The sequence below is a fragment of the Lottia gigantea genome, assembly GCF_000327385.1.
Source record: "Lottia gigantea unplaced genomic scaffold LOTGIsca_39, whole genome shotgun sequence".
NCBI lineage: Eukaryota > Metazoa > Mollusca > Gastropoda > Lottiidae > Lottia > Lottia gigantea.
The window spans coordinates 1128806-1149214 of NW_008709333.1; the positions used below are offsets into that span (position 1 = coordinate 1128806).

General features: G+C 33.4%; 2 protein-coding genes across 2 annotated transcripts in view; both read right to left on the bottom strand.

Moving 5' to 3' along the window:
• Window positions 1-693: 693 nt before the first annotated feature.
• On the bottom strand, window positions 694-5923 carry LOTGIDRAFT_233407 (hypothetical protein; the record flags this gene model as incomplete). Its single annotated transcript, XM_009059445.1, has 3 exons — window positions 5897-5923; window positions 3111-3194; window positions 694-1430 (listed from the first exon to the last, which is right to left on the bottom strand). Exons 2-3 carry the CDS (start codon window positions 3187-3189, stop codon window positions 694-696), a joined length of 816 nt encoding a protein of 271 aa, XP_009057693.1. The 5' UTR covers window positions 3190-3194; window positions 5897-5923.
• An 8648-nt stretch (window positions 5924-14571) lies between these two features.
• Window positions 14572-20409, bottom strand: part of LOTGIDRAFT_122204 (hypothetical protein) — a gene marked incomplete at both ends in the record, with an annotated part of 38188 nt that continues 32350 nt past the window's right edge. Inside the window, 10 exons of the mRNA XM_009059446.1 lie at window positions 14572-14718; window positions 14905-15050; window positions 15178-15358; window positions 15855-16022; window positions 16591-16802; window positions 17174-17305; window positions 17598-17769; window positions 18145-18651; window positions 19348-19686; window positions 19992-20147. Of these exons, the coding sequence (XP_009057694.1) occupies window positions 14572-14718; window positions 14905-15050; window positions 15178-15358; window positions 15855-16022; window positions 16591-16802; window positions 17174-17305; window positions 17598-17769; window positions 18145-18651; window positions 19348-19686; window positions 19992-20147 (2160 nt within the window). The remainder of the gene's footprint in view (window positions 14719-14904; window positions 15051-15177; window positions 15359-15854; window positions 16023-16590; window positions 16803-17173; window positions 17306-17597; window positions 17770-18144; window positions 18652-19347; window positions 19687-19991; window positions 20148-20409) is intronic.

The following is a 20409-nucleotide window of genomic DNA, read 5'->3' on the forward strand; positions in this document are numbered from 1 at the left end:
ACGTGATATTTAGATGTGGTATCGTCCAACACGGTTCCTTAGACGTGATACACGCGAGGATGTGATATCGTCCAACACGGTTCCTCAGACGTGATATATAGATGTGTTATCGGCACTGTGAAGAAGTCAATCCATATATCACGTCCGTTGAATGGGTAGGACCATCTGTATCTGGACTTTCAATAGACCGAATCACCTACCTCTATTCCAGCTTCTGATAGATAATTTGAAAGTTGCAAATATCTGTCAAAATATTGGCTGGGATAGAGGCAGATGTCTTTTTGGTCTATTGGAAGTCCAACATAAGTTTGTGGGCAATCAACAAAAATTTGGTGGGCATAGAGGCAGATGTTTCGGACTGAACTTTCAAGTGAAACATCCGTACGTAGATGAAATGGGCTACCACGTTTCGATGTAATGTCCGTTATGTTCCAAATAGTCCAAACAAAACAATTTTCATCCCTTCATTCCCGATCATTTACGTCTGTACGGTTTGAACGCTGCAGCTTACAGTTGCGTTTCGTTGTCAGTTATACATTTTTAGTAAAAAATTATTGTCATGAGTGTAAAATTTCACCGAAAACATTTATAAGACAAAGAGACTGACGTAGTTTAGATTCAAGATAATGGTGGTGTTGTTGATTTTCTAAACTTTTTGATTATGATTTTCTAAATGTTGTAAGTTTCTTCTGTTTATTTCCGTCCAAGCTTATATCCAGATAATGTCCATGAAAATCGTTTCTCCAAATCTTCGATTGGTGCTTCTAAATATTCTGTTCCATCTTCTGGTAAGTCGTCTTCAAAATATCGTTTTCCAAAAGCACCTGGTCCGAACATTCTTCCGAAAGGCCGTTTGGATACCTCTGATCTTTTTCCATCAAAAAACGTTGGACCAAACATGCGTCCAAAAGGTCGTTTTGTTATCTCCGACCGCTTTCCTGCATTGAAACTGTCTCCGAACATGCGTCCAAAAGGCCGTTTTGCCATCTCCGACCGCTTTCCCGTATTGAAACTGTCTCCGAACATGCGTCCAAAAGGTCGTTTTGCCATCTCCGACCGCTTTCCCGCATTGAAACTGTCTCCGAACATGCGTCCAAAAGGTCGTTTTGTCATCTCCGACCGCTTTCCCGCATTAAAACTGTCTCCGAACATTCGTCCAAAAGGTCGCTTTGCCATCTCCGACCGCTTTCCTGTATTAAAACTATCCCCGAACATGCGCCCAAAGGGCCGTTTCTCGACCACCGTTCTATAGACAGGTGTCTGTCGAATGGAAGGGTAAGATCCGAAAAGGCTTCCAAAAGGACGTTTTGACATGGACCAAGTTGGACCAAATAACCGACCAAACGGCCTCTTATCAACGTCTGTGGTGTCTGGCGGTTGAACATTGTAGACTTCGTTTCCTGCTTCCCTGTAATTACTCGGTACAGCTTCTGAAAAACAAGAAAAGTAGTCTACATCGCTAGTAGGTTGAGATTGGTCGTGGGTCAGGCTGTTTACCTGTAAAGATACCTCGGCAGTTTGAAATCTAAAAAGAGTCGTTCATGCTGTTTTCTAGACAAAATGCTCCTTCTTGCACACTGTCCGTCTTCAATAGCCACATCTTCACAATGTCAAGCTATTACGATCTTAGTTTTCTCGAATGACACGAACCAAAAACGTCCGCTGGGAAATCAAAATTGTGCAAATAAAAGTAAAATGTCTCCGATGCAATATACAGACTAGAAAATTACCAGTGGCGTTTATAGTAAAAGTTAGTTGAGGGTTGCCTAGCAGGGGCCACAACATTTTCCAGTGGGGGCCACAGGCTATGCCTTCACTGTGTTAACTGACAAAACTTAAGAAAGCACCACTGAAAATTCCCTTTGAAACCTTTAAAAGATAGCTTGCCAGGCATGGTAATATACGCCCACTGATAGCTTTGTTTGAAATTGAATATTTGTTAGAAAATAGCAAACATAGACACCAGGAAATATTCCGTTAAAATCCTTCAAGAATTGTGCCTTCTAGAGTGTTTACGAGCTAAAAATTGAACGCGTTTGCAAGAACAAGGGCAATAATAAATACTTAATATTTTTCGATTTCGCTGATTTTCAATAGGGTCTATCCTTGGGTGATAACGAACACTCATACCAAATTTCGTCAAAATCTGTCAAGAATTGTGCCTTCTAGAGTGTTTACCAGCTAAAAATTGAACGCGTTTGCAAGAACAAGGGCAATAATTCATACTAAATATTTTTCGATTTCGCTGATTTTCAATAGGGTTTATCCTTGGGTGATTACGAACACTCATACCAAGTTTCGTTAAAATCCTTCAAGAATTATGCCTTCTAGAGTGTTTACGAGCTAAAAATTGAACGCATTTTCAAGAACAAGGGCAATAATTCATACTTAATATTTTTCGATTTCGCTGATTTTCAATAGGGTCTATCCTTGGGTGATAACGAACACTCATACCAAGTTTCGTCAAAATCTGTCAAGAATTGTGCCTTCTAGAGTGTTTACGAGCTAAAAATTGAACGCGTTTGCAAGAACAAGGGCAATAATTCATACTAAATATTTTTCGATTTCGCCGATTTTCAATAGGGTTTATCCTTGGGTGATTACAAACACTCATACCAAGTTTCGTCAAAATCCGTCAAGAATTGTGCCCTGTAGAGTGTTTACGAGCAATTGTGGACGGACGAGCATGGGTGACGACAATATACGCCCCCCATTTCATGTGGGCGTATAAAAACATGTTGGCGATTATGAACAGAATTTAAAAAATGATCAGTAAAATCTGATTGTAACTCATTGAAAACAATCTTGGAATTGTAAAGAGGTTTCTTAAGTTTTTTAGACGTCTGATTGAAATTTGGATTGGCGCAAATTGAAGCTATCTGTGTCCCTGATACACATACCAATTTTAGAAAACCTCTTTACAATCCCTTTAATTCTTTACATTCTGCTCTTGACAAAGAATACTGGATTATGTCGAAACGTCGTAGAGAATATGGATGTGATTACTAGTCAAACGGTTCTTTGTTGCCAACAGTTGAATACTCGATATTAATCGGTCGTAAAGATGCAAAAAAAAAAAAAAAGATATGATGCAGTAAAATATAAATTACCTTCAAAACTGGCAGTAGATTCACAGAATAAAATAACACATGATAAAATAAACATTATATATCTCACTGAATACTCCATTGTTCCTAAAAATATAACAATGAAATTAACAGACTATAAACCTACAAGGGGAGATGTGGTTTCCCGCTCAAGAGACGAAGACCGTTAACAGACTAAGAAGGTTACTAGGAAAGTGATAGATTATTGGGGGTAGTGGTCTAAGTCCTAAAATATTAGCCATATATAAGTGTTATAGAGATACTTTTCTAGATAAACATTGGTCTAAGTTACAAGAAGAAAAAATATACTGTCTAAGTCAAGTATTAAAGTAATTTTAAATTTTATTGAGTCAAAAACAGAAAACAGACAAATGCAAAGCCAACGACAAGCTACCAAAAGTAGTTTACAGGATGCGAATAAAGGGCTCTGTATGAAATTACTCTTATAGTGTTCGAGAACAACATAACCATTACGACAATCTGATCTCAATACAGATCTGATGAAAGGCGGATTGAGTCACCCACAGCAAAAAAATGCACCACAGGAAATATCTTGATGTCAGCATTGATATTTCCCACTTATTTCAAATAACAAAAAATAGCTTGCTGCCACAATAAAAGGTTAAATAACTTGAGGACATATTATTGTTTGACAGAGTGACAGCTGATACTAAAATACCTCCGTCACCCACTCCAGAGTTTAGATCTTAACTCTTGACATTAAATACCATGTTTTCCGGGGACAAAAAATATAAAAAATACACAGTCTGTTTTCCATCATCACAATGTCACGCTATTACGAACTGCTTTTAATACTTTGACATCAATAGCCACTTTTCTTCTGTCACGTAAATTTGTAAGTGCAGCGATTTGATTGGATTGTACTTTACAAAATTCAAGCCAATCAGATCCATCGACAGAGAGTCTGTAAATCACAATCAATAATGCTTACAGTCATTATGGGCTTTATTGGTGAACTGTATTCCCTATACAAGAAATTAACCTATTGCAGTAAAGGTATTAGATGCAGATCGTAATAGCTTGGCATTGAGCAGATGGTAGTTTATAGGAGGTCTCCGATTGGCTGTGTTCGGTACAATCCAATCAAATCGCTTCATTTACAAACTTCCATTATACAAGCAAAGGTGACTATTGCAGTCAAGGTATAAGACACAGTTCGTTATAGATTGACATTGTGAAAATGTATTAGACACAGTTTGTTATAGCTTGACATTGTGAAGATGTATTAGACACAGTTCGTTATAGCTTGACATTGTGGAGATGTGATACAAGAAAGGTAGCTATTGCAGTCAAGGTATAAGACACAGTTCATAATAGCGTGACATTGTGCAGATGTCAGTTATCATGCCCCAATCTTATTCCAATTAGATTATCTTGATGTTACATCATGTAAAGGGTAGGACAAGATTGTCACGCGATACAGACATTCTCTAACATCTTGAATATTCATCATGAATTGTTCACCAGTGATGACTATTGTTCTAGGCAAATTATAGAAACACCAGACATCACCCGTGTCCCTTTAGCAATGGTACGACGATCTCGATGATTATCCACATCTAGTTTATCTAACATGGACATCACATAACTCTGAACTATATTCTAGAGAGCGGTTCACTGTTATATTTAAAACTTAAATAGACATCACCGACACTGCAGTATATTCTAGGGAGTTTCTCACTGTTGTACAGTTACACCAGACATCACCTAACTCTGGGTTATATTCTAGAGGATGACCCGATGTTGTACTGAAACGAAAGATATCATCTAGCTCTGGGTTTTATTCCAGAGTGGCCCACTGTTGTATTTCTATCTGTTTATAGAAACACCAGACATCACCCTGGTTATAGTACAGAGAGTGGTCTACTGTTGTACTATTGTATGTTTATAGAAACACCAGATACCCCATAACTCTGGGTTATATTCTAGAGTGGTCTACTGTTGTACTATTGTCTGTTTATAGAAACACCAGACATCACCTAACTCTGGGTTATATTCTAGAGTGGTCTACTGTTGTACTATTGTATGTTTATAGAAACACCAGACATCACCTAACTCTGGGTTATATTCTAGAGTGGTCTACTGTTGAACTATTGTCTGTTCATAGAAACACCAGACATCATCAACTCTAGGTTATATTCTAGAGAGTGGTCCATTACAGTAGTATTGCCAAACATCACCTAACTTCCGTTATATATTGGAGGGAAGTTTCACTGTTGTGCTATTGCCTGTTTATGGAAACACCAGACATCGCCTAACTCTGCGTTATATTCTAGATAGTGGTTCACTGTTGTCAAAAAGTAATGATAGTCTCAAAAATGGTTTTGTAGTGATAAACATGAGGATATATTTTAAATCATTTTGATAAAAAAAACATCCGTACAAGCAGAAGTACTTCATGAATCAAACATTGTGTCCAAAGTATGGCAAAATCGAGAGTAAAAGGTATAGTAGTGGACTCCCTTTAAAGAGAAGTACCATCAGGTGCTTCGTAAAGAGTAAGCATGCTCATTTTGATATTTGTTTTTACCGAGGGTAATCTTCAGACAAAAATTGTGTAAAGTCTAAATGAAACGTAGAACAACAAAACTTGATTTTTGTTCATCACAGCGAAGTTATTCCAAGACTATCGTACTTCCTTGAAGCCGGTAATCTAATTAAAAAAATAAAAATAAAGAAAAAGAAGAAATAAAAATTTTCATTAAGTATCAGCTGACCCTTCTCCCCCAAACCCTCCCCTAAAAAACACTAAAAACAAAAAAACTTACCGTTTCATGCAATTCCTGACAATTTCCTTTAATCGTCTGCTGATTGGAATCAAATTACAAGACTTTTATAGCAGACGAGAGCTGCGTCACCTAATTTGTAATTCTATAGTGACATTCACGTTCGACAATCAAAAATCAATGCGAGAAACAAAGATTAGAAGCAGACGAAACCTCGATATTTTCAACTGATAATAAAAATTAGTACCTCGGATTGTCTGAATATAATTTGCTAATTTGACTAATTCTACTAAAAGCTGTATCTTGGTATTATTACTAATCATAGTAGATTTGATTAGCACTAATTCACTTTAGGTTAACCTAGTCCGAAACTTGGTACTTCTTACCTGGCCTGTGCTTGATATGTTTAGTACCATTGGTCAAAATTATCCACCAGGTTACTAAAAGATAGCATGTTTCGGACTAATATAGGACTTAATGCTATATTATGGGCTATTGGATTTCGTGATTTTATGTATTTTCCAAATTCATAACCCAACGTCTGGAAAAAAGTAAAGTTTGAGGAAAATTATATAAGAAAAATTAACGCCCTTCAGTTTAATTTACATCAAATTATGGGCATTAAAGGTAATAATTATGATGCCACGAACGTGCAGAGTTGCACGGTTTTATGACGTCATATGAAACAGTATTGAAAGGAGCTGTGAGCAACAACAATATCATCCTGGAAGCTTTTCGCGTTCATCAAAATCTTTGTTCAAAAAAGGGTAAAAGTATTGTTTAAAAGACTTTGTCAGGTTAAGAATTGTCATGAAATTTAAATTTGATGTTATTCAAAATTGCCATTAAGACACAGGCAAGGCAATGACTTCCACGAAAAAATGGAATTGGCCCCCTTGAAAAATAATGACAACCGACCAATTCCATTACTGTAACAAAACACAATGGGGCAATTAAATTTATTAATTTTGAACGGGTCTTCACGGGGTCAAAGTTTGATTAAAGTTTTTGGATACAGAACAATCGTCAATGAAAGAATTATCTAGGAGACTATTCCCAGCGTTTAAGATAAAGAACAATCGTCAAAGAAAGAATTATGTATAAAGTTCTACTCCAGACAAATGATTGGGGTTGGATATTGGTGAAATCAGACAAGAAACGCTGATTTGAAGAGAATGACGGGATAAGAATATAATGAATATATTTCCATTTTGATGTTCGATCTAATCAGAACAAATCACAAACATATTGATCTTCTACTTTCGTTTTTCACTCGGTCTCACTAGTCTAGTATCAGTCCAGGGTTTTAATGTTCGCCCTTGCTCATTTCTCTGAAAATATCTAATTGTATTGTCAAATTTCTGGCCAGTGGTCGCTGCTTCTTTTTATTTCTTACTAATTTCTTGTATATTGTAGTCGTAGCTTCTTCGCTTGCTATTGGATATATTTCTCATGTTTGCTACTGACCGTTGTTGCAAATTTGATCTGTGTGCTAATTGTTGTCGCACCTTTATCGTTTGCATTGCATTGTTTGTCAATGGTCACTTTATATTTGATGCAAATTTCTTCCGTGTACAATTGGTCGTTGGTTGATCTTTTGTTCGGTGTTGCCATTACGTAAACGTGCCTTGAGTACCTTCAAGGACAAGATATCTTTTCGGAAGTAAAAAAAGATAGGTCTATTCGGTACCCTTAAAGTTGTAATTATTAAGAATCAAGAGTTGACATTTGACTGACAATAGACGACCTGTCTACAAAGGAAATTGGCTTAAAACATTTAGACATTGCCATCGGCCAGTCATATCGTCCTTTTTCTCTGGATCTTTTTTGTTATCAAAATTTTGTCGGTTTTTCTGTTCTTTATTGGTATATTTTTCATATATTTATATGATTTTCGTGATTATGTATTGGTCTCCTCTGCCCTTTCCCATTTGAGGAATCCAAAGTTTAAAATGGTTCCCAACAACATCTTGTAAGTTGTGGGTGCTGGATGTTTCTAGGTGAGTGACATGATCGGGTGTTGGGTGTTGCTGGGAGACCGACTTCTGAAACAGTAATGACCACATGATCGTCTGTCTGGAGTCTAAAACGATGTCCAGATGTTGGTTGGTTGTGGGTATTGAGGGGAGAGCGACGTCTGAAACCAGCAGTGACATGATTGTCTAAAAAACATTCTGGTTGGTTCTGGAAATGAAATGAAGGGAGTTTTACGTCCTACCTTTCTGCACCATGTTGGTAAATAAAGACGTGCAATGAGGACAGTACAGCGACTTTATCCTGCTCTTTGTCGATTACCCACTGTCGAAGGATCTTTAACGTGCACAATCTGTAGCACACAAGGCTTCGGTTTACTGTCCCATCCGAAAGACAAGGCGCTTTTTTTTGGTTTGTTTTAGGTGTTGTCCGACGTCTGAAAAAAAAAACAGTGTTATAGTAAGTCTAATGGTGACACGGCGTAGAACGATTCTCAAATAACCCCTAAACAACATACTGGATGGTTCTGGCTGTTATATGTTTTACTTGGATAGCGACAGTGTTAGTAACGGCTACGTAGGTCGTCTGTCCAGATTGTAAAACGATTCTCAGAAAAACCCCAGGATGGTGGCGAGTGGCGACTGTAGAAAAGAGACGGATTGTCTACCAACAGAGCCAATGAGTTAAACAACATCACTGCCAGTAAGAAGTTATAAGGAATGGAGGCGGTATAAGACATTATAGGATTATAGTTGTAGGTCGACGACTATTACGTAAAACAAACCCCAAACAATTCTGTCTTGATTTTCTTTCCGCCTACTTACTCTCTGCAATGGACAATTAATTTCTGATTTGTGAGATAACTCAAGAGGCAGTTAGAATAATTACACTTCAGGTATTAAATATCAATTTTAAATTGACGCCCCGGGGGTGTGAAATGTTTTAAAGATGCTGACATTTTACAATATTCCAAATAGACAATTATCTGTATAAGTGGTTTCAAAGGTCGTCGGAGACGATGTTATTTTCGAGGAGCGTGGTATGGTATTTTTAGGTCAATTTACCAGATAGTAGCGGATTTTTTTTTCTCGCAGTTATAATTCTCCGCTCCTTAAAATATTCGGCTTCCATATTCCCAACACCGTGTGAACTAGACCGAAGCATCTGTCTTTCTTCCTCTATTCCAGCTTAAAGTAGCATTTTAGACAGATGTCAAAATACCCATCAGAGGCTGGAATAAAGGCAGATGTTTTGGATTACATGAGAACAAGTCTTGACCTTAATTAGCAATTAGATGGATCTGCGCATTTTCTACTATAATTGTTTTTTTCTTCTTCAAATACTGTTTTCTTAAAGTACACGATATTTAAACTATAATTTCATTTAAAAAATCCTAGATCAGCTGATGCAAAAATGAATTTTAAATTTTTGTAATAGCGTTTGTTGAAAGTATATCACACGAGATTTAAAGATAAGATAATCAAGCAGATAGGTTCAGTCTTCGAGGCACAATTAAAGTTAGATTTCTCCACCAATCAATTGCTGGAACAAGAACATTGTTGAATGAAAGAAATCTGAAATTATAAATAAATAATTAAAATATTAGCCCCTATACTCGTATAAGCAATTAATCACATGCCAAGCTCAATATGTAAGAGTTTTTCTGAATCTGTATCGTTCTATCCGTGTAGCCGCCTAGAGATCCTCTACGAAACGTTCAGACTAAGGCTGTATCCTTGTAATATGGTTACATTCGATAATGTATATGTCAACATTCATACATATTCAAATTCATTATTCATAGCAAAATACGTTCTACAACCTAATTCTACTACATGGCTATATCCCAATTCGTAATATGACTACATTTAAATTCGTAATATAGCTACATCAAAATTCGTAATATGGCTACATCCTAATTCGTAACATGACTACAACCAAATGTTACATAATTTCATCCAAATTCGTTATGTGTACATTCAAATTCATAATATGGCTACATCCAAATTCGTTATTTGGCTATATTCAAATTCGTAATGTGGCTACATTTAACTCCATTATAGCCTATGGCTACATTCAAATTCATTATAGCCTATTGCTACATCCAAATTGATTATATGGTTACATCCAAATTCATTATAAGGCTACATTCAAATTCGTAATATGGCTACATCCAAATTCATGATATAACTACAAACATACATATTACATGGATAAATAATAAATCTCGCTGAATATATCTGACATTTTATTGTGAAATCACAGGCTTGTATAAATAAATAAATTAATAAACAATTCCTTAAAAATAAACAACAATCACAAGTTCCAGGACGGAATAATGGCTTCAAAATTATAGATTTTTATTTTTTAAAAATTAAATTATCACATATATCTTACAATTCAGCACTTTAAGAATTGGCTTAATAAATAAATAAAATAGAAAATAAATATTTGGGCTATTTTCAATTATTTTGAATAACAAATTCTTAAACTTCAGATTTATTTTAAATATCTTAACTGAATAGTTTACTTAAATCTGATTGGTCAAATGTACTACAGTAGAGCTTAGAGCTTATGATGATTGGTCAAATTTAATTAGCCTTCATTGACCAATCAAATGGGTTATAGCTTCGAATATAAAGATCTGATTGGTTAATCTTATTCAGAACTGACTGACCAATCAGATGAGTTAAAATTTTTGTTACACGAAATCTGATTGGTTTATTTTAATCAGAACTGACTGACCAATCAGATGAGTTAAAACATATCAGATCTGATTGGTTAATCTTAATCTTGACCAACCAATCAGAGGTTTGTAAGTTATTAAATTGAGATTTCTGAATTCCTGAAAACAAGTTTCTGAATAACCCAGTTTCGCGAGAATCAAATCGTTTTAAATTGAAATGAAGGCTGTATTGCATAAAAGGCCTTGATGAGAACAAATCCCTTGGATTCACAACTAATCCCTCCAAAATATCAGACAGGGTAATAAAAATGAGAGTCAGAAAAGTAATATTATGGCATGATTCGCTGTTAATCTTCATGGATTTCAAGTCTGTTTTAAACAAGATTTTTAATTCTTTAAATTACTTCTGTTTTTTAAATTTTAATCTGTGAGTTTAGAGTTCTGTAAGAATTTAAAGATAGTTATGGCCCTGACAATTTATATTTAATGGATGGAATTTAAACAAAAATATCAATATCTACTTTTTCTTCTAAATGTTCATTGAAAAAAAAGAATAATACTGAATGGCTTAAAAAGATATAATGCTGTGTAGGCTTAAATAGATACAATTTTTAGATGTTTAAAAACTCAAATTTTATTTCTGTAAATCATAGAATCCACCCACTAAAATATGTGAAAAACACTTGATTTAATGCTGATTCTTCACAAAACAAAATAAAAATATTTGCAGTATTTTATATATTATTTGAAGGAAAGCTGTTTTTGGGACAAAAGTTCAAAATGATGAACAAATAAATTTTCAAGTGGTGGAGGGAATGCTGAATGTGGTGGAAGGAATGCTGAATATGGTGGAAGGAATGCTGAATATGGTGGAAGGAATGCTGAATGTGGTGGAAGGAATACAGAATGCTTTATATAACTTGATAGCTTTGCTCAGACAATAAGAACAGTAATAGGTAAAGATAACTGTAACTATAGTAATAAAATATTTTCTCTAATATCATGACTGTTTCATGCTCTTTAAGTAATTGTCGTACAGTGATTGCATGTTACTGTCCAATAAAAAAACAAAAAAAGAAAATTTCTAAAGTTATTATTATGTAAGACTCTAAAAACGATTATTTTACAGCTTTTCTTCTTTTCTTCTGAACAATAGAATTTGTCATGAAAAAGTAGATATTGCATGTAATAGATGAAATTGTTCTCGCGATTTTTTCAAGTAAAGTTTCAAGTAAAGTTTCAAGTAAAGTTTCAAGTATAGTTTCACATAACCTGACATTATCAGAAATTGTAGAAATTTTGTTTCATTGTGTTTGTTTTTTTTCTATAATAGCTAACAAGAATCAGAATATTAAAAATTTTAAGGGATCTTGTCATCTAAATAAATATTTACAAATCAAAAGAATTTTATATAAGCTCTCTGACCAATCAAACATAATTTTAAGTTATACATTCATCTAATTTATTCAGCAGATAAAACTTAATTTCAGTTACCCATAGAATGAAAAGAAAGCTTTTTATAATCCAAACAAATAAAAGCAAAAGTCTATTGATTTTAGATTCTATCAGCTGGTTATTTGAATAATTAAGGGAATATATCACTTAGATTTGTTGACACACTTAGAGCTAATGATTAATATTTTTTATTTTCAGATTGTATTTTTCTCGTTTTATGACATCAATTCAAAATGTTAAAAAGAATCTTTGATATCATATGATTAATTCTTATATTGATATACATGTATATATATTTTATATTTCTATGTTTTTTGACATAAAAATCAGGTAAGATATAAATCTTACTTTCCTTTCTTTTATATTTCTATTTAAAGGGACAGATGTGCCATTTTGGGGAGTTGATTTTAGTCTTGAATATATGAAAAGTCTTCATAAGTACTAGAATTTCTTTAAAAATACTTAAACTAGGAATTTTACTCACTATTTCTGTATAAGTCTTTTCCAGTTTCTGAGACTAAAGTATGATTGGTCAAATTATGGCCTATCTGTCCCTTTAATGTACGCCTTATCTTAGCACGAAATAAAACCCTAACATAGTTTAAAATAACAGTACTGTAGTTTTATATTATAACAGATCAAATAATATCAAATGATAAGAATTTGTTGTATCATAGTTCTCTAATCTCTGAATTACATTCATTCAGAGCTCCGATCATGGCAGACAGACACATACAACAAACTGAACAGTCAGTCATTTTATAACTCAAGTCCAACATATCTGGCAAATATTCAAACAGCCAAATCAACAGACATTTTAAGGATAGGATTTTTTTTGCTTAAAATTTAGTGTGTTTTATACAATTCAAGTCCAAATTCAGTTTAAAAAAAGTGAAGTCAGAACTTTCAATTCTACCCTAATCTATTCAAATCTACCTATACTAGACTAAAACAGTATCTCAAAGACACTTTGTTATAAAAATCTATTAAAAATAATTTCGCAAAAATAAGTGGCCATTTTGATAAAAGTGATAACAAGGATTTCGTTTGATATTTTTGACAAAGCAACAAAATCGTTAATCAGTTTCACAAAAAATCAGTCAGCTACAAAGTTGTCATTATGTAACCTCAAATAATCATTCCTTATTTTAATCATTTTTAAATGAAACTAAACAATGTATTACAATGTTAATATAGTTCTATATTATTATCTATCTAAATATATAGTTTTAATTCTTTTCCCCTCTTAACAATGTATTACAATGTTAATATAGTTCTATATTATTATCTATCTAAATATATAGTTTTAATTCTTTTCCCCTCTTAACAATGTATTACAATGTTAATATAGTTCTATATTATTATCTATCTAAATATATAGTTTTAATTCTTTTCCCCTCTTAACAATGTATTACAATGTTAATATAGTTCTATATTATTATCTATCTAAATATATAGTTTTAATTCTTTTCCCCTCTTAACAATGTATTACAATGTTAATATAGTTCTATATTATTATCTATCTAAATATATAGTTTTAATTCTTTTCCCCTCTTAACAATGTATTACAATGTTAATATAGTTCTATATTATTATCTATCTAAATATATAGTTTTAATTCTTTTCCCCTCTTAACAATGTATTACAATGTTAATATAGTTCTATATTATTATCTATCTAAATATATAGTTTTAATTCTTTTCCCCTCTTAACAATGTATTACAATGTTAATATAGTTCTATATTATTATCTATCTAAATATATAGTTTTAATTCTTTTCCCCTCTTAACAATGTATTACAATGTTAATATAGTTCTATATTATTATCTATCTAAATATATTTTAATTCTTTTCCCCTCTTAACAATGTATTACAATGTTAATATAGTTCTATATTATTATCTATCTAAATATATAGTTTTAATTCTTTTCCCCTCTTAACAATGTATTACAATGTTAATATAGTTCTATATTATTATCTATCTAAATATATAGTTTTAATTCTTTTCCCCTCTTAACAATGTATTACAATGTTAATATAGTTCTATATTATTATCTATCTAAATATATAGTTTTAATTCTTTTCCCCTCTTAACAATGTATTACAATGTTAATATAGTTCTATATTATTATCTATCTAAATATATAGTTTTAATTCTTTTCCCCTCTTAACAATGTATTACAATGTTAATATAGTTCTATATTATTATCTATCTAAATATATAGTTTTAATTCTTTTCCCCTCTTAACAATGTATTACAATGTTAATATAGTTCTATATTATTATCTATCTAAGTATATAGTTTTTATTCTTTTCCCCTCTTAACAATGTATTACAATGTTAATATAGTTCTATATCATTATCTATCTAAATATATAGTTTTAATTCTTTTCCCCTCTTAACAATGTATTACAATGTTAATATAGTTCTATATTATTATCTATCTAAATATATAGTTTTTATTCTTTTCCCCTCTTAACAATGTATTACAATGTACATAAATTTCTCATCTTTTTACCTTTTGTCGCTTAATCAAAATTTTTAAAACACAAATCCCCTATTTTATATTCTATATGATGGTGAATTCAACTCTATTATGGTTCTAATCTGTGTTGAGAATAAGACAAGCCCCCTGTAGTACCCAGTGACTGATATGTTCAGTGGTGGCTAGATCAGCTTCAAACACCAGCCCCACCCCCATGGCATTTCTTCTCTGTGAGGTCACATACACTGGTGTTCGTAATGTATTCTGAAAGACAAATATTTAAATGAAGATTTTGCTATAGAAGTCCAGAATCCAGAATCAAATGTCTGATATTTGGGGATGAAAAATATTACTAAAGCCTAAAATATAGAAAGGACATGAGTTTTACGGCCTACTGTTTTGAATCTTATTGGACAATAGAAAAGAAAAGACGATAAATAAAACACTGACCTGTAATTTCAACCTGTGTGATTCTATAGGTATAATTTTCAGGACAGGTAACTCTTGTATAAGTTGTTTTGGTTTCTGTCGAATCAGACACATTTCTTTCCTGTCCCAAGCAGCACCCTCTAAATACAGACCAGTCACAAAACAGCCTGCAAGCAAAATAGTGGAACATGTTCAAAAATATAGTGCAATACTCATGGGGTAGAGGCATGAGGATAAAATGGCACCATGTAAGGCTTATCCAAATTATTCAAAATTATGCAAATAAGTACTGACCTGAATGAGCACGTTCTGTGACATCATCAGCCGTCTGATACTGCGTAACAGATGTGTAAAGAGTTGATTTATCTAGCGGCCAGCCATTCTTACGACACGTTGCTTGTACTAGAGCTGTTAAATAGGATTCTGGGATGTGTAACCCTGATAACCACATAACTGGTGGTTCACTTTCATTTACCTGGATTACAAATATTAATCTTTAGCATATGTCATAAATACATGTAGAATATTGTACTATTCTATATCTTATTAAACTTACAGTAATAAAATAAATTTTTATATCCTTTTGTTCTGAGGTCTTATTCTGGAAAATTTAACTTAAGATGATGTTCGTGTTCCAGTCATCTGATTGGTCAATTATTAAAAATAATTTTAAATTTAGTTTTGTTATCCAGTCAGATTACTATACCTCATAAAATCTGGATTGTATCTTATTCAAGTTTTTGAGAACAAGGCCCCTGTTTGTTCATCTTTAACATATTTAATAGAAATAATTATCATAAATATAATAGAGTATTACTTCCTACTGTCTACAATTCATATAGCTTAATACATTCAGTTTATGGTGAAACAGATCATCAATTTCGATGATGCAAAATAAAACTCTAATTATTGGTATAATTACATCTATCTATCATTCTGTCTAAAGTCACCCAAAAAAAATTGTGACTTACCCAGAAGTTGTATTGTTTAAATCTTCGTTCAAAATGAATCATCCAGTTACCCAGAGATTTGAGGGTATCTGGAGCAAGGCGTCGCCAGATTGATGGAATCTGGCCATTAAATAACGCTCTGGCAACTTCATCAAGTTCACTACTCATACCTACTTCTCCAGCCAATGCCTGGAATAGAAAAAAGTTTTGAATTTTCTGCCAGCATTAGAAACAATTATTTTCTTTTGATTTTGTTTCCTTAAAACTGAATCAACTTTGATAATGAATGGCAGAAAAGATTTGACCATTTGTTACTAAGATTGAGTTTCTTCTCTTCTTAACAACTGATTAATCTTCTCCTATGTTTGACCATTCACGTCCAGACGACTAAAAAAACACCAGGCTCGAAAAACAGTTGATAGTTAAGCTGTCTTAACTTTTGTTAACAGTAAAAGTCCCTCCTGTTTGAATAGAGAACTGAGTTGAAAATTCACATTTTTTATAACAACATCTTTTAAATTAAATAAACTTTCGTCTGTCTGACACATACCATTTTAAAGCACAAACCAATATAAGCCAATCTAGAAGGTGTAAAGGGCACACTGACTCACTTCAAGCTTATCTAGAGAGTGAACAGAGTAACACTTATTACATGTTAGCCAATCTAGAAGGGGTCTAAGCCATGCCAGAGGATGTAAAGGATAACACACTAATTAAATTTTAGCCCTCTAGAGGATGTAAAGGGTGAAAAACTTACTCGTTGCAACGTAGTTAACGATCTTCTCATTCTGATAATAAGTTTATCGAATCGCTCTAATTCTTGTAACAACACAACCGTTGTGGGAGAAATATCGATACCAAACTTTTTACGTATTTTATCTAGGTCAAATTCCTCGGGTAGTTTGTTGAGCACGTCTGTTGCGATTTTATCGATGAACTCTTCACGACTTATTCCACCTCCACTTTCACCTGGAATATAATAATACGTTTTAAATATCTTATATATACATATGTACTTCATCTTCACAATGTCACGCTATTACGAACTGTGTCTTATACCTTGACTGATAGTCACCTTTCTTGTATCATAGAGATTTGTAAATGAAGCCATCTGATTGGATTGTACACCAGCAAATACGACCAATCATAGCCCTCGTCTCTAACACATAATTCAACCAAATCACTGCATTTATGTAGACTCCACGACCAGTTTAAGCTATGGACATCACTTTAAGACTCTAATGTTCTAATCGACTGAGCTCAGACCCCCCTCAAAGCAAACCTTTTCACAAAAATGGAGCAATCATAATATTTTTATCGAAGAATAGAAATTGGCCTACCAGTTTGAGGTTGTAGTTCGACTAAATGAGACCACATATCTCTAGCAGCCTGTGTATAGTACCCTATCTCGGCATTAGGATGTAAACCAAATACTTCCGGTGTGTTAGATAGAGGCAGCGATTCCAGGAAATCTGCAAAAGAAAAAAAATATGTTTACCTTAGTCTAAGCGATAACTCCAAATTTACCAATTCTGACATATTTGGCCAAGTCAAGGGCAATAACTCTTATTTGTTTATGACATAAGCTATTTACATGATCAAAGTATCATCCAAATCAGATCAGAACAAAACCACATTTGACACATTTGGACCAAGCCAAAGAAAGAATCTAAACTAAAATTTTTGCTATTATATATTTATGCAAAATGAAATATCCCATGTCTTGTTCTAAATAAAATGTTGGCGTATAAAACTCAGACCTACCAATATAATTATCACGAGGTCCAGGCTCTGGTATTTTATAATCAACCTCTTCATTATGGTAGAAATGGAAAGGTTGAAACGTATCAAATATAAAATCTCCCATATACTCATCCATGTACGTCCTTAAAACACGTCTGTCAAAATCATCAATAGCTCGTCCACCATACATGACCTGGACACAGAAAAATATTATATTTTTAGTGTACAAAAAATTTCCATTCAAGTTGTATTGAAATTTAGATATCTTTTTGGGATGGGTATTGTTGTTTTATCCCAAAAATTAAGCAAATATGTCTAATTTTCCTTTGTTGAAGTATTTTAATATTGATTGGCTAGAGAAATTGCTAGCATTTAAAAATGTAATTAATAAAGGGCATATGATTAGTAATTAATGGTAAACTCAAAATAAGTATGATTGTAAGTACATGTATTCAAATGTTATCAAATCTAGGCCTACTTCTGTTTATCATGTTAGCATTGTTAGGCCTACATGTAGTGATGGTCACTTGACTAATTGTAATACAATGTATAACTATATCTCACTCACCTCTCCAATTAGATATTTTAAACTGGCCCAGGGTATTTTACTATCACCCTGATCAGTAGACTTGGTCAGGTAGGTATTTAATATCTGCATACACACACGGAAATCAGACTCGTTAAAATCATACGATACATTCCAGCCTATTTTACCATACTTTCTTCGTTCCTGTACCACAGCGTGGAAGAACGCTAGTACGAATATTAATGAGCTGAAGGCTGGATGTGGACATTCTGATAGCGCTGTTGCGGGAATCTTGTGATACGTGCTTCGTAGATTGAGTTTCAAGCCGTTGGGAGGTTCAGTAACGACTTTTAGAGAACGCTGAAGTATACCGATAGGGAATCTTGGTGTGGGATCTGTCGTCAACCACAGTCGGAAGTCAGGATGTGGTTTGTTGAGTTTTTCAAGATGTTTTTCTAACTCTAGCAACCAGTTGACTAATAAATGACAGTTTTGTAACATCAACCACTGTCCTCTAGCTATGGCTGTTTCTAAAAGTTGAAGGGCAACCTGTAATATAAGATGAAATAGAAATAACAAGAGCTCATATATACTGACACATGTTTTAGATATACAATCCTCATCAGGACCAGCGAGGAAGTGACAGGACTTAGTCAAATCTCGAATGAATGATTTGATCCGTCAGAACACAAAGTAATATAAAATCTTCTCTCAGGGATTTAAATCTCAAAATCTTAACTACCATCAAATATTAGGCAATACTGTACAGTAATTGGATAACTAAACTTAATTCATTGTTAAATTTAATGATTGAATTTTTGTGTTAAGGTGTATTGAGACGAGTCTCAATGAAAGCACTGGCCTAGGTCACAGAGAATTGTGTGAAAATTAGTTAGTCATAAGTATGATTTTAGTTGAAAAGACACATACAAACATACACTGTATGTTATAATTGTTATATATTATACTGTATATAGCCATGGCACCAGTCCTGAAATAAGTATTCCCTGAAATCTAATTTGGCCCATCAACTGTCAGACAAGGGGGTTGAAATACCATGTTAAAAATATTACTCCTATATCTAGCAATTCTCAAAATCTTAACTACCATCAAATATTAGGCAATACTGTACAGTAATTGGATAACAACTGTCAGACAAGGGGGTTGAAATTCCATTACTCCTATATCTAGCAATTCTCAAAATAATCTAAAATGAAACCCTTAGAAATATGAATCTTTAATTACCTGCTCTTGTCCTTGCCCCATGGATAAATATTTCAACTTATTGGTTCCGAACTCCAGTCTTTCTGCCAGTTTCATCAGATCACTAGCAGGATCCGACCCAGGACTCAAAATAAACACTATCGGAGACATCGGTGTACTCTGTTCAAATATCGCCTCAAAACTAATAATAGGTGGCGTTACATACTTCTCTCCCATCACGCTGGTGATATACTCGGTAACCGCTCGGTAAATACGATCAACACGGAAACATCGTAACAACATTAATCGTTGAAACGCTGCTAGAGATTGTTCATATCTACCCGGAAACGGTTGAGATTCTGGTGTATCATGATCGTACCACTGGAAAATAACAATTCAAAATTAAAGGAAAAGTTAGCTACATCCAGACTTTGCAGCAACACTGGCAAAAGTGTGAAAACTGGAAGAGCTGGTATGAGTCTTTTTAAAGTTAGTCTTAGAACTCTCATATATACTCAAATATTCTACACTTCATTGAGCTTATAAAAAATTTAATGTCCTACTGTTCTGTATCTTAAAAATCTACCAATTCAAAACAACTACAAAATATCTAGACCAAAATATATCTGTATAAAACAATTTCCAGACAAAAATTGGTGTAATAATAAAATAAAATCAAAACATACCTCTTTCCAGGCGTTTTCATTCTTCTCAATGTCGTCAAGTAATGTTCCAAATTTATCTGAGAATTCTGTGGCCAAGCGAGTGCAGTCCTCCCACCCCTCATCCGGCAGCCAACCAAACGGTTTCTTACGCTTGCTTTTTTCTAGTGCAATATTACCCTGAAATTTACAATGATAGAGATCAACTTTTGATTTAAACTTGAAATATACATAGTTGGTTCATGTACCATGTTATTTTTTGTTACTCGTATAAAAGTTTTTTTAATTTCCTCAAATGGTATTAAGCAATAGGATATTGCTCGGCTTCAGGTATCACATTCAATGATGTGAATCAAAACGACCCCTTAAAAATTTAAAATTCATCAGGAGGATCAAATCATATTTGTCTGAAAAACCCTATTTTATGTAAGTTTATATTGCG